At 33.8% G+C, this 14,320-nt stretch overlaps 2 protein-coding genes across 2 annotated transcripts; both read right to left on the reverse strand.

The window, feature by feature from the left end:
* Positions 1 to 1,332: 1,332 nt before the first annotated feature.
* Positions 1,333 to 6,281, reverse strand: LOC100248089 (chloride conductance regulatory protein ICln). Its single transcript, XM_002265883.5, has 7 exons — positions 5,964 to 6,281; positions 5,314 to 5,437; positions 4,992 to 5,106; positions 4,839 to 4,898; positions 4,661 to 4,720; positions 4,443 to 4,537; positions 1,333 to 1,729 (listed from the first exon to the last, which is right to left on the reverse strand). The coding sequence occupies exons 1-7, from the start codon at positions 6,128 to 6,130 to the stop codon at positions 1,658 to 1,660; spliced, it is 693 nt and encodes a 230-aa protein (XP_002265919.1). The 5' UTR covers positions 6,131 to 6,281; the 3' UTR covers positions 1,333 to 1,657.
* A 2,464-nt stretch (positions 6,282 to 8,745) lies between these two features.
* Positions 8,746 to 10,525, reverse strand: LOC100244664 (3-ketoacyl-CoA synthase 5). The gene has a single exon (XM_002267388.5). The coding sequence runs from the start codon at positions 10,442 to 10,444 to the stop codon at positions 8,960 to 8,962; it is 1,485 nt and encodes a 494-aa protein (XP_002267424.1). The 5' UTR covers positions 10,445 to 10,525; the 3' UTR covers positions 8,746 to 8,959.
* Between the last annotated feature and the right edge of the window lie 3,795 nt (positions 10,526 to 14,320).

Below are 14,320 nucleotides of genomic sequence, written 5' to 3' on the forward strand. Positions count from 1 at the left end.
TCCTTGTTTGTTAAATTTGGATCTCATTGTCGTCTTTATGTGCAAGTTTATATTGATGATATCCTCATTACTGGGAGTGATGTCGCACCGATTGATCAATTGGTTTTGCAGCTCCATAAGGCTTTTGCTCTTAAGGATTTGAGCACAGTTTTGTTGTTGGCTAATCCAGTGTTGCATTCATGAACTAAGCATATGGAACTAGACTTGTATTTTGTTAGAGAAAGTGATGGCTAAGAAGCTATTGGTTCAACATGTTCCCTCTTTGGATCAAATTGCAGACATTCTAGCGAAGCCCTTATCAACAACTTACTGCGGAAGATTAAATAGCAAGTTTGGTGTTGTTTCACCACCACACTCAGCTTGAGGGGAAGTATAAAGGCTGTGTAACAAGGGTGCTGAGGTGTCCCTTTCCCTTTTTCTTTTTTTATTTCCTTTTGGATGCAAGAAGCACTCACACTGGAAGTGACCATGGGTGTATAAAATATCTGTTCAGTAGCGGAGAGGCAACAGAAAATAGAATAAAAAAGGGGAACCCACTTTTCTCTCCAACTCTCTCTCTCCAAAGGGAAGGTTTCCAAGCAAGGGGTAGCCTAGTGGGCCGAGTGGCAAGGGTGGAAGACCTCTCCTGGATTTCTTGATTGCCCAGAGGTAGCAAGAGAAGGCAAGTGCTGCGGCCGAAAGGGTGGTCACTGCTCCAAAAATGGTGTTTTCTGTGAGTTTGTCCCACCACCATGACCAGCCTTCAGAGACTAAGCTTACAAGCTTCCTGGCAAGAACTGCAATCATGCTTACTAGAGAATTGAGCTTAGGAAGAAGTAAAGCATAGGCACTATACATCATCGAGCTTGGATCATTATTATTATTATTTGATAGATAAAAGGATGTATATTAAACGAGAAGAGGAAGCACCAAAAACAGTGCCCTCATCGAGCTTGGATTATTCCTTTTTGCGATTCTTGTAAGGTGATGGTCTACAAGGACAGATTTTATAAACACGAACAGCTTGTGTACTTGTGTGTGGAATCACTATATACTATCATCATAGAACTCAAATGCCCAGTTTGATCACATGATAAGGATTTAAAAATTCAGTATTTTATGCTGGGCACTACACCACCTGATGAGATTCCCTGAGATGATCTATTTATTGATTAATAAAATAAAATAACAAGGAATGGTAAGACGGGGTTCCTAAAAATTAACCGAGAACTTCAAACCATCTTCACCATGATGCAAAGCCAAAAAAACATGACCCCACATACAATCAACATACCATTTTCCATGCTGTTAAGAGCCGCTAAAGAGTAAACACATACCCCAGCACCAACAATATCCTTCAAATAAACCAGTTTCATTGCAACAAATGATACTATCCAAGCTTCAATTCATTACAAGATGCGTTGTATAGAGTTAAAACAAGCATAAAAGCTTCAATTCAACTGAACGTTCAGTAACATTAGAATTACAGATCTAACAAAGAAACAACAAAAAGTTTAGACATTAAACTCATTCAAAAAGTTCTCAGCAGTTGGGTCTTTATAGAGATCTATAGAGAGGAAGTACTCCTTTGCATATACAGCAAGATCTTGGATGGGTCTATAGAGATCTATAGATAAAGGAAAAAAAATTAACTGTTAGAGATCAATAGGATGGGTCTTCAGGTATGGCCACTGCCACTGTTGCGTTCCATCTCTTCTGCATCCTCAAACCGTTCATCGCTTATTTGAAGCTGAATTGAGCAGGAAACCAAGACCAATGTTTAGTGCAAAAGATGGCACAGAAGAGCTTTCACACAACACAAACACAGACAAGATGGCACAAGATGCAAAGAACATACAATGTCGTGTGTACACATTTTGACTTTATTATACAGTGCATGATATTGTTCAAAACAGTTGTTCATATAAGTTGACTATTTTTGGCAGCGACTGTGAATATAACTTTCAACCTCTGCTGTCAACAAATTTATCGGAGTATTGTTAGCAGAGTATTTACAACATCCATTTTTCAAAAATAAAAAATTGAGGGTTTATTGTCTTGCAAGGTCTTCTCACAGTTTAGGGGTTTTGCTACCTCTACAAATGACCAAGACTCCCTCTACTGATTCTTCTCTCCTAATTGACATTCAAATAAAAAGGTCATCTAATCCAATCCATTTTCTCCAGATAACCACCACTTTTTCTATTTGTTTAGTTGAGCACTCTGCCTAAACAAACATAAGGGCCAAACACAAGGATTCCCCTGTAAAAGGCCACAGGAAATACATAGATCTGTTCATGAATTAACCACCTATAATATATAATTTATTATGGTTAAGCTTGTTTTCTCAAAGAAGGAGAGGAAATGATGAAAAAGGCATTATATGCTTGATTTGTTAGTACATTTCTAAGTAAAAAGGTAAAGTGAACAAACAGAAATTTATTCTCAGAATCTTCATTAAAGAAATTCTGAATGACCACAGGTCTTCTAGGATTCTTAAGAAACAGAAAACAGGAAAATGAAAAAAGGGAGGAAAAGATGCTCTTTTGCTTCTGTTTAGTAAAAAGACTCAGTTTATTATCCAAATATCATCTTCGGCATAACATATCCAGTGGTGATTTCTCATGAAGTAGAGAGTGCCAAGCCTCTACAAAGGCGAACCCCCTTCCCAGAGGTGAACCTCTGCATGCTTGGGTTGAGTATCTATTCATGTAAAATATGCATTCGTCAAAACAAACTAAAGTTCAAAATTCCTTTCTTATTTACCATACTGCATCTAACCAAGCTCCATGCAGTTTGGATCTTTCTTCTTGCCCCAGCCTGACTTGGGAATGTGCCAGAGAGAGGGATATTTCCATATTGGGCAAAGTCAGGTAAGGGTGCCCCATTGATATGCCTATTTCTAGTTCCTCTCTCAAACCGCACACACAATTTTTTTCTTTATGGACTCCTCTCCAGTGATTTAGTTCACATATCCATATATGGTAGTATCATAACAGAGCTTAATCCACTAGTAACTCAAAGGCAAGTGAGTAAATAAACAACCAAAGAACAAACAATAACAATATCAGGACAAGATGTTTCAGAGAAAATTACAAATCCAGCTATTCTCTTCCAGATAATGTATAGGTTGTATGGAGTTTCTTTCTTTTTGGTTTTTCTGTTTTTTTGCGCACCTGTGCTCTCTGTATGATCTACAGGGAATGTGCCCCTTTTGTTAGGTTTTCTTTCATATATAATTTATGTTTGGGCAAAACAAATCCTTAAAATGATTACACATAGACAAGTTTTTCCATGATCAAGTTGAAACTACGTTCCCACTTTAGACATAAGAACATTAAATATTATCTTTTTAATAAGAAATATGTAGGAAAAGCAGGGGAGGGATATCCTCAAAACATAAAGAAATATTACCTTTCAATATCATGCTCTATTTGATATTTCAAACATAAGAAATATTAGTATTTAATATCCTCAAAGCATAAAGAAATACTACCTTTCCCCTCTAGATTCAAGAATATTAAAGTCACCCATTTTTTAAAATATACCATATTATTTTTAATATTTACCTTTTTAATTGACAGAAGAGTGTACAAAGGAGGGATATCCTCAAAACATAAAGAAATATGATAACCTTCTTTAAAGTTATATTTGGTTCTCAAAAAATTTGACAAAAAAATAGAAGAAAAGAAAAAGTAAAGGAAAAAAAAAATTAAAATCAATAATTATTTTTATATGTTACTTCAATCTTATTTCACTTAATTTAACTCTTCCATATAAATATTAAACAATTTGAAAATGTATAAGTTTCTAACTAATCTTAATCATATTTGATTTTCTCTGTATGTTCCATAATAAAACTGAAATTAAACGTGAGAAAATCATTTTTTTTAGTATTTTTTCCTTTTCTTATTAATTTCCTAGAACCAAAAATAGTCTAAGGAAAAAAAAAAGGGAAAGAACAGAAGAAAAACCAAACAAATAAAAAAGTGAAGAGGCTAGTTGAAGAGGCAAGTCTCCCCTCTTAGCTTAAGGGTCCATCTCAAGTTGAGTGTTCCTAGAATCCGTACAACTACAAAACAAAAAATCGAGCACAAAAGGGATTAAGAAAGAAAATCCCCTTATGAAAATAATCCCCACCTGGCCATGCCAACACCATTATATGAAGCTGTGGTACTAATTAAATTACCTTCCATGATGTTACGCGGGTCCTATCTTTTTAACTACTTCGTTTTCTTCAACTTTTGAAGTTGTATTTGTATATTTTCTCAGATTCCTTCAATTTTCCAGTTTTTCAACAATCCTGTTTTCATCTTTCACCTACTTAAATTTATCGATTCAGTCCTTTGATATGATGCTGAAGAATCCCAAGACATGTAATGCTAGATCAATACCCTTTTCAGTAACATAAGGCATATCTAAATAAATGAATCCCAACCTGAAACCAACATTCATAGTCATACCTCAAGCATGGGTTGAGCTAGATCATGATGCCCATTTGATTGACCAATTGAGTGAGAAGGGTTGTGAGCAAAATGCCATTCAGAATTGTCTTCCCCTGAAAATGTCCATGGGTTTTGGAATAAATGGTTTGCTTTTTCGTGATAATATTTTGAAATAATAATACTTGAAACAGTAACAATTTTCACAAGGCATCACCCTAAGTTGGCTTAAGCCATACCAGTGGCATCATCTTCCATCTGATCAGCACTAAAAATCCAGTTGTGCTCTTCTTCTTCCTCTAAAGAAAAAACAAACAAAATGAAACATTGCTCGTCATTTAATAGGGGAAACAAAGTAAATACAACATCTAGAACAGAAATTTCCAATGAGTCTGAATTAAGAAGATTGGTACTCACCGTCATTAGGTTCCGGATTTAGCTCAGCACATCCACAAAACATCTCAAACAGAGTTTCCACTATCACACAAGAAGTCAAGAAGACAATTAACATTGAATTCCACAAGAGGCAAATACTAAACATAAATCTGTGTGGACACAGCTGAAACATACATTGGCTAGGGTCAGATGGGACAAGCCTCATCTCTGTAATCTTTGATAAGTCTAGAGTTCCATCACATTCTGAATCTGAGCCCTCGGAATCAGCATCATTCTCTTCAGTCTCAATCTTCAAACAAGAAACATAAACCATAAACTCCATATCCCAAAAAAGAATACATGCATATTAAACTAATAAACAAAGACAATGGACAACACAATTCCATATCATAAAGCATCAGTAAACAACCCAAGATTTAAACCAAGAGAACTCCTAAAAACCATCCAACCACAACCAGGAAAGACCTGAAAACAATAATTATATCAAATTCTCTACCTGAGTATATATACAAGGGGAAGAGTAAGCCTCCGGGTCCCTTGAAACCGCATGCAGTGACACTGACAAGAAATCAACCGCATACCCTTTGGCCCTGTCTACGTCACTCAACCATATCACTTGCCTGCAACAAAACCAAAATTGTCATATTCATAACAATCTTCCAGACATGAAAAAAAACAATATAAGAAAAATCTCCAAAAATCAGAAAAATTAGATAAGAGATTGGAGCTCAGAGAGTGTTATTTTTTTCTTCAAACAATTCCCAAATAATAATAATGATAACAAAATTAACTTAGGGATTTGAACGTGATGGAGCCCTAAATGATGCTACAATGTGAATTCTTACGTACAGGCATAAAACCAATGACAAAAGCAACAAAAACTAGAGGCAAAGAAAAGCTACAAATTTATAAAGGAAACTAGAACTCAGATAGATTCTCATTTCCATTTTCTAAAAATAAAATTCAGAAAATAAAAATAAAAAATAAAAAATAAAAAATAAAAGAGAGAGAGAGAGAGAGAGAGAGAGAGAGAGAGAGAGAGAGAGAGAGAGATAAAGCTCCGAAAACCCACAATTCGACTCTCTGAAAATTCTGGAAAAATTCAAAGAAAACAAAAACTAAATTAGGAATCAGAAAAGGGAGTACTTGGTGGAAATGAAGAGAGTCCCGGGGGACTCAGGAGGATGGTTTCCGAGAACAATGGCTACACCAGACTCGACGTGCATGAGCTCCTCGCCGTTGTCGGCGTTGAGCACTGGTTGTCCGGCGCCATCGCCGACCCTCTCGGTGAAGTTTCTGAGACCAACCACCATTCCTTAAACACCAATTTTGAAGTCTCTGGTCGATATTTCAGTAGCCAAGCTGGGATTCTTCAGCTTGGAGGGCTTCTTTAGGGTTTTAGATTTCAGCCAAAAGGCGAAACGGTTCAAATGAGTTAAGGCGCAGCCAGGTATGCTTTCCAATGATTTGGACCGGGCCATTGAACCGGAAAAGATATTGGGTTTGGGTCACGGCTCAATTGAAGATTCAACAACGGTCCAAAGAAATTAGAAATATATATTTTATATGTTATTAAATTTTAAAATAATTATAATATGTTAAATAGATGTTGTGTTTTATTAATTGAAAGTGTGTTATTAATAAAAGCTCAATATTTGGCATGACCACCAACATATCTTAATAGGAATATATATAAATACAATTAAAAAAATTACAAAATTTATTTAGTTAAAAGGAACATAACGCAAATTGTGATAAATAAAATTTTAAAATTTAGAATTTTGTAACTTTTTATCATACCCTTTCTCCTTACATTTTTAGGCTAAATTTCATTTGAACCTTCCAATGCATATAACTATCCGTTTCTAAAAACAAGGGTTTCAACAAAAGATCCCACTTTGATAGTCTCATATTGGATTTGTAGGATCAAGAAAAAAAAAATCTTATTTTTATTAAAAAAGTCGCTTTAATACCAATTGAATAAACCTTTGTTCTAGTAGGGTTATAACAACCCATTTTCAATAATGTGGATATTGGTTGAGAGAAGCGTATACATATATAGCGTTAGAAATTTTCTCTCATATCCAATGTGAGATATCACAAACACTCACCCTCTCTTCCCCCATGTATACACAGTATCCTTGTTGTATCTTAAGGGATTGTGATGTTAAATAAACAAACACCCCCTCATGGACCCAAACAAACTCTCGCACTAAGGTTAGGAATCAACTCTGATACCATTTGTAATTACTTGCATTCAACTATGTAGATATTATACATTCTAAGCCCAAAGATGAATATTTCAGTCGTTTTCACTTTGAGCCTTTGAACTTGTGCTGTGAAATGACCATCATGCCCTTAAAGTGGGTTTTAGGACGTGATAGAATTGTATCAGAGCTCGATCCTCGATCCCAGTATGGGGGTTTGTTTGGTCTCATAAAGGGTGTTTGTCTGTTTAGCTTCTCAATCCCATGGGACACAACAAGGACATTATGTTTGCATGAGGGGGTGTTTGTGATATCCCACATAGAATAAGGGTGAAAGTTCACGACATTATATGAGTCTCTCTTAACCATATAAACGCATTTTATAGCAGTAAATGACCCTTTTGGCCTAAAGCAGACAATATCTACCCAGTTGGGAGTGGGTCCTAAAGTGGACAATATATATATATGATTGGGTGCAAGTTGTTGCAGATAGTATCAGAACCAATCCCTAACCATAATGTGGGGGTTTATTTGGCCATATAAGGGGTGCTTGTTTGCATAAGGGGAGTTTGTAATATCTCATATCGGATATGGGAAAAAGTTTCTAATGTTATATATGTATGAGTTTCTTTTAACCTTGTAAACACGTTTTAAAGTCGTGAGAAGTACCTTTTTGGGTTCAAAGCGAATGATATCTACACCGTTAGGTGCGAGTTATTACAAATGATTTCAAAATCGATCCCTGACCCCGGTGTAAGGGTTTGTTTGACCCTGTGATGGGGTGTTTGTCCATTTGGCGCCGCACTCCCATAAGACATAACGGGTACGTTATATCTGTATGAGGGGTGTTTGTGATGTCCCACATTAGATATGTGAGAAAGTTTATGATGTTATATAAGTATAAACTCTTCTTAACTCTATAGACACGTTTTAAAGTCATGAGAACCCCTTTGAGATCGGAGCAAACAATATCTATATGATTGAGTGCAGGTCATTACAAAGGTAACATCCAAAGAGGGTAATGGATGTATTTCAAAGATTTTAATATAAGAGTTGGGAATTTTAAACTAATTAAATCTTTGAGAATTATATAATCTTTTTTAACTTAACCAAGCCTTATAAGAAATTAGAAATGATGAAAGACAATCCAACACACAAGAGACGAGGGTTTTTTTTACGTGGAAACCCCCTATATAATGTGGATAAAAAATCATGGAATCTAATACCTTAGATTTAAAATCCACTATATGAAATCATAGTACATAGTTTTACTTGGCAAAAGTTACCGAGGACTTACTCTCGAACAACTATATCATGATTCACGTCCACAACATAACACTTCGAGTGCTCTAGTGAATTTGATTAAAAGTGGATGCAAGTCTTTTCAACAACCCAAAGTTAATTGATTAAAAAATTAACAATCAATCAAACATTTTCAAACTTATTATCTATAACAATTCAATTAATTAAATGACAAATTTGAATTTTTAATGAAGAGTAAATCATTGTTTAAAAATATCATATGTCAGAATAAAAATGAATAAAATTGCCAACAACGAAAACAAAACCTAATATCCTAACATTCTCATTTTGATATTTAATCTTGAATGTTTGAACCAAAAAAGTATTGTGATGTAAAAGATAAATTAAAAGACGATATATTTCATATTTTAGAAGGGGAGTCATTATTTCATTCTTCTCAATTTGTATTTTCACCCGTCTAATCAAATAACCCATGAAAATTCAAATAAGCAATACCAAGGTCAACACACAATGCATGAGTACTTGAAGACTAGGTCCCCAAGGCTCTTATGAATATTAAAAGATACTTTCTACCTGGTGGCTGTTTTCCACTTTTCAGTAAAAATATAAACCCCACCACTTGCAGAACCTCAAAAGAACTTGCGTTTGACAGGCTCATGATCCTGACCATTATCAATTGTTTTCATCCTCAAAAAGGACTGGATATTCATCGATACAATCAGCCCATGGGCCCTTCATGGACTCCCCAACGATGGGCCTATTACACTCCCAGACAAAACTAATGCACTTAGGCCCACTTCCAATTCCAAGCTGCCACACCTTGTCACCCTTCTTCATCCTCTCCTTGGCCTCCAGATAAGCTAATACATACCAGGATGAAGATGAAGACTGGTTCCCGAACCTTCGCAATGTCATCAGAGAAGCCTCCGTGTCTCTCTTGCCAAGCTTCAACCCTTTTCCTATCTCTCTAATCCAAGACCTCCCTGAAGCTGGCAGAACGAAATGTTGTATCACTTTCTTAAAATCCGGCACGTAAACTTCTGCAGATTTGCTAATATATCTCTTCCGGAACATGGATACTCCACACTTGAATTTCTCCAAGAATGGCAAGATGCATGAGCCGAGGATAGCGATATTCGATCGAACAGTTTCTGCAACTACTTGCACTAAGTCGTGGCTGACTGACACCCCAAGGGCTCCATTTGAGTCCTCTTCGCGAACTGTTGCAAGATAAGCTCTGTCGTCAAATGCTCTCTGTATTCTCACCGTCTGAAGTAGCCTATACTTGGATGTTTTTCTCATTTCTTCCTTATTTGTAAGCAATATTGCTGCACCTCCCATTCGAAAGATACAATTGACTAGCAACTTAGACCTATCGTTACCAGCGTACCAACCAGCCGATGTGATCTCCGTGCTAAGAACAATGGCGTAAGAATTCTTGTGAACTTTCAATAGATTTTGAGCCAAATGGGTGCTAAGAATTCCAGCACTGCACCCCATGCCTGAGAGATTAAAGCTCTTAATATCATCTCTCATGGAGTATTTGTTGATGATAATGGAGGAGAGGGAAGGAGACGAGCAAAGACTACTACAGTTTATGATTAGTATATCGATATCTCGGGGAGAGAGTTTAGTCTTGGACAGCAGATCTTCCATTACAGGGAACAGTACCATGTGGACTTCTTTGATTGATTCTTGGAGATGGGCAATGGGTGGAATGTAGAATAAAGCTGGAGAGAGATGGGTCTGTTCACCTAGTCCCGAAGATTTGAGGAGTTTGGCCATGAAATCTATGCCTTTTCTGTCAAAGGGCTCAATCATGGAGGAATGTTCAAGGAAGGATGAAGTGGGAACTCTGCAAAAGTTTGGCGGTTTGAAACATGAGAAGTCTACAATGTAGATATGAGGCTTTGAGAGGAGAGGCTTGACAATGAAAAACAGAAAGAAACAAGAGAGTGAGAAGAGATGGAAGATGGGGTTCCATTCTCGTAGAAAGGAAAGAACTTCAATGGAAATCACAAGTAGAAGAGCAGAAACCCTTGCTAGCTCCAAAAGGGTTGAGTGGAGATGCTTTGAGAGGAGAGTACCGGAAGGCAAGGTGTTGGTGGTGATTACTTTCGGAAGAGGATCATGGCTGAGCCTTGAAACAGGTTCCATGTGAGTGTGCTAGCCCGGGAGAGAGAGAGAGAGAGAGGCCGGGGAGTGGGGTGGGAATGGAGAGGTAGTGGTGTCAGACTTATCCGAGATGATGAGTTTATACTGTGCATGAATTGCTAGATATTTTGAAAGAAATTAATGGATCGGGCCAAAGAGTTTTGAACAAATTAAAATAATTTAAAATATAGAGAAACACGTACGGTTCCATAAAAAAATAAAATAAAATAAAATAAAAACACTTTAAAAATTTTCAAATATCCTTGAAATACTCTGAAGTGCTCTTCTATTCCTCCTTCAGTCTCTTCTTCTTCCTTCCCTGGCCATAGGCTCTACAGTTCAACTCCATGGCACTCTCATTTAACATCATTGACTGCTTCAATGCACTTTTCGTTCTACATGGGCAAGCTTTGTATATGTGTAAGATTCATAAAATATATATATATATATTGGAAATCAATGCCTACAGTCATTCCTACCCACAAGAAACTGTGAAGATGTGTCAGATGCATAAAATGTATATAATAGAAATCAACGCCTACAGTCATTCCCACCCCACATATTTTAGATATATACAATTTGAGAAGACTTTTGAATCTTGGGTAGCTGTCAGCCTGTCACCCATCATTATGTGATAAAAAAAATTATTATTTTTATTTTGAAATTTTTTTTATATAACGATTGATGTTTATATATTAATCTATTTTTAAAAAAATATTTTTTAAAATTTTCTTGTAATCGTAAAAATGATTGTTTTTAATTTTTTAGCAATATAAATAAATGTTTATATATTCCTTTTAATATAGGTGTTTATATATTCTTTTATGAAGAAAAGTTATTGATTTATTATTTTTTTTTTAATTAAATTTTATATCTTTTTTTTTATAATTTATTAATATTAAAAACGTTTTTATACTTACAAAACATTATTAGAATCACTTTTTTAATTTCTCAAAAAACTGTTTTACACATAAACATTATAAATGAAGACATTTCCGGTAAAAACACTTCAACTAGAAGCATTACTAAATAGGCTCTCAGACAAAACTACAGTTGCTAACTACAAGTTTGAATTTTTTTTTTTTTAAATAGTCAAAGTTGCGGTCATTAACTATAGTCATAAATTTTTAAGTTTTAAACAATAGTTATTGAACATAGTTTTTAAAATTATGGTTGTAAGTTTAAAAGAAATTCAAAACTTTAGTTACTAATTATGGTTTTGTTACGTAAAAAAATTCAAAATTTTAATCTAATGTCACGTGGATGCACAATTGACTAAGAAGTACCAATTTAAGAATTATTTTGATGGGAGATTTACTCTATAAATATTTTAATATAAATGATTTATTTTTGCTCAAAACTCAAAGAGTAAATAAGGCTTTGCACAATGTTGGATTTTACAATTGGCAAGTGAGTGAGACATTGCCAAGTTGTGAAAACAGAGACGACTTATGTGATAGAATAGCAATACTAGAAAATACAAGAGAAAATACAAGAAAAAAAAAATAAAGAGAAATTACAAAATAGAGAGAATATAGGTGACTTATATGCTATTTCGAACTTATTTTATTTATTTTAATTTTTTATATAAAAATAACAAAATTTAAAAATATAAAAATTTCTTACAAATTATAATTTTTTTTCTTTAATTAATATTTTTCATAATACAATCTAAACCAAACATACTTTTCTTAAAAATTTTCCAAAACCAAACATTACCTATAGTTTCGGATCTCGCCGCCCAATGAATTTGACCATTCCAAATTCCAACCACCCCATTTATAGAAGAATCTTATCTCTATCTATTGTAACGGATGCGAGCACATGACTCCTTTAGGTAATGCATGAATCGCTCCCGCATTAGGAAAGACATTAATGGAGGGTGTAAATGAGCTTCTGCGTGGGTGTACGGAAAACTGCCAACTGGAAGGGTGGGTGATGATCATTGTCTACTAGCTAGCAACCACACAGACACAAGTTAATGGAAGGTGGGTGACTGATCATTTACATGAACAAGTTGTGGGGTAGAGAGCACCATGAGCATCGCTGGCTTTGGAATCAAAGTTGACCTTTGGAATCACCCTCTCTTATAAATGTTTGGTTGATGGAAAATTTGAAAAAGAAAAAGCTAAAAAAAAAAAAATAAATAAAAGATTTACGATGTATTTATTTTTGGACTGAATAGAAAAAATCAAAATATTTTATTTTTTTATTTAATTAAAAGTAATTTATTAATATCAATAAGTTAAACTGAATCTATTAATAATAAATTTATTTCAATTATATTATTGATATTAACGAGTTACTTTTAGTTACTTAAAAAAAAAAGTTAAATATTTTTTTTTATATTCAACCAAAAAAGAAACGTTACTTTAAAGTTAATAAAATATTTTTATATATTACTTCAAATTTATTTCACTTATTTTAACTCTTTGATATAAAGATTAAATAATTTGAACAATGTCTTATTTCTTAAAAAATTCTCATATAATCATGTAGTGAATAAAATGTTGGTAGCTCCTAAATAAATGGTCTTGGGCACCAGGTTACAAAGACACTAAGGATATGTATGGTTCTCGAAAAGTATTAAAAGAAGAAAAAATTATTAAGGAAAATAGTTTTCTTATATTTGATTTCATTATAAAAAAATATATAAAAGAAAATCAAATATAATTTAAAATAGTTACAAATTTATGCATTTTAAAATTATATAACATTTATATAATAGAAGAAAATAAGTGAAATGAATTTGAAGAAATATTTAAAAATAATTTATTAAATTTAAATCTATTTTCTTACATTTTTTTTCTTTAATTTATTTCCTTCCCATTTTCTCTTAAATTTTTCCAAACCAAACATAGTTTCAGTTATTTTTCCCTATCAAAATTTGCTCAATCTTTAAATTAGATAATTAGATATTTAGATTTGCATCCCTCACTTCAAAATAACTTTTCTAAGTAGATGAAGACTTAACAGAGACATACATAGGCACGGAAAGTGGTACGAGTCTTTAGGTTGAAAGCAACTCAAAAGGAACCATTCAAGAAGTCTTAAGATGTCGACCTCACTTTTTCAGCAAACTCCGCACGATTATATATATATAATTAATTTAATTTAAATTTTTTATTTTCCTATTTTTAACACACATAAAATAATTAGAAATTAATTTTCAATAAATAAGTTGCAAAAATTATAATATTTTGTTTATTTATAAAACATATTTATTTTTAATGTAATTAAAATTTCTTTGAAATTAATTTTTTTAAAAGTTTTTAAATATTTATAAATAAATAAATGCGAAATATTTAATTTTTTTTATTAAAACAAATATGTGAATTACTTTGTGTAAACGGGATAGGATCGGGATGGTGGTGATCATCCCGGCCAACATGAGAATTGCTGGTGCGCTCATTAGATTTGGCCATTGGAACCTCCCTATTTCATGAAAGTATGCATTGTGTTTGGAGGATGGGAAATTGTTAAAGAGTGGGAAAAACATCCCGATCTCAGCTTAAATTAGGAAAAAATCCTTCCTTAATTTTCACTTTTTTAATTCTTTGATATTTTTTTATTAAGTAAATCTTCTTCTAGGCAGTTCAAAAAGGGTCAACAGGTAACTCCTAGAAAATTTCTTCCTTAAATGGTGAAGAAAATGAGGGTGGCTCCTAAATAGATGGCCTTAGGCATTGAGGCATGAAGACACTAGGTTATTTTCTTTAGGACATTTCCTCAAGCTTTAAATTAGGGGTTGTTCTTTGGTACCCACTCTTCATTTTGGGGTACCTATCCACGTTTGACCCCAATAATAAAATGACATGTGTAAAGTACATATCATTAAAAAATTTATAAAAACTTATCAAATCGGTAAATGACTTGTTG

Source organism: Vitis vinifera, chromosome 16 (assembly GCF_030704535.1).
Source record: "Vitis vinifera cultivar Pinot Noir 40024 chromosome 16, ASM3070453v1".
NCBI lineage: Eukaryota > Viridiplantae > Streptophyta > Magnoliopsida > Vitales > Vitaceae > Vitis > Vitis vinifera.

Bases quoted from the DNA above. Each gene is read 5' to 3' on its own strand.
- LOC100248089 (XM_002265883.5), bottom strand. From the start codon at position 6,130: ATGGTGGTTGGTCTCAGAAACTTCACCGAGAGGGTCGGCGATGGCGCC. The intron at 4,721-4,838 runs GTGAGTACCAAT...TTTTTTCTTTAG, and splicing joins AAATCCGGAACCTAATGACG to AGGAAGAAGAAGAGCACAAC. The intron at 4,538-4,660 runs GTATGGCTTAAG...GGACATTTTCAG, and splicing joins GATGGAAGATGATGCCACTG to GGGAAGACAATTCTGAATGG.
- LOC100244664 (XM_002267388.5), bottom strand. From the start codon at position 10,444: ATGGAACCTGTTTCAAGGCTCAGCCATGATCCTCTTCCGAAAGTAATC.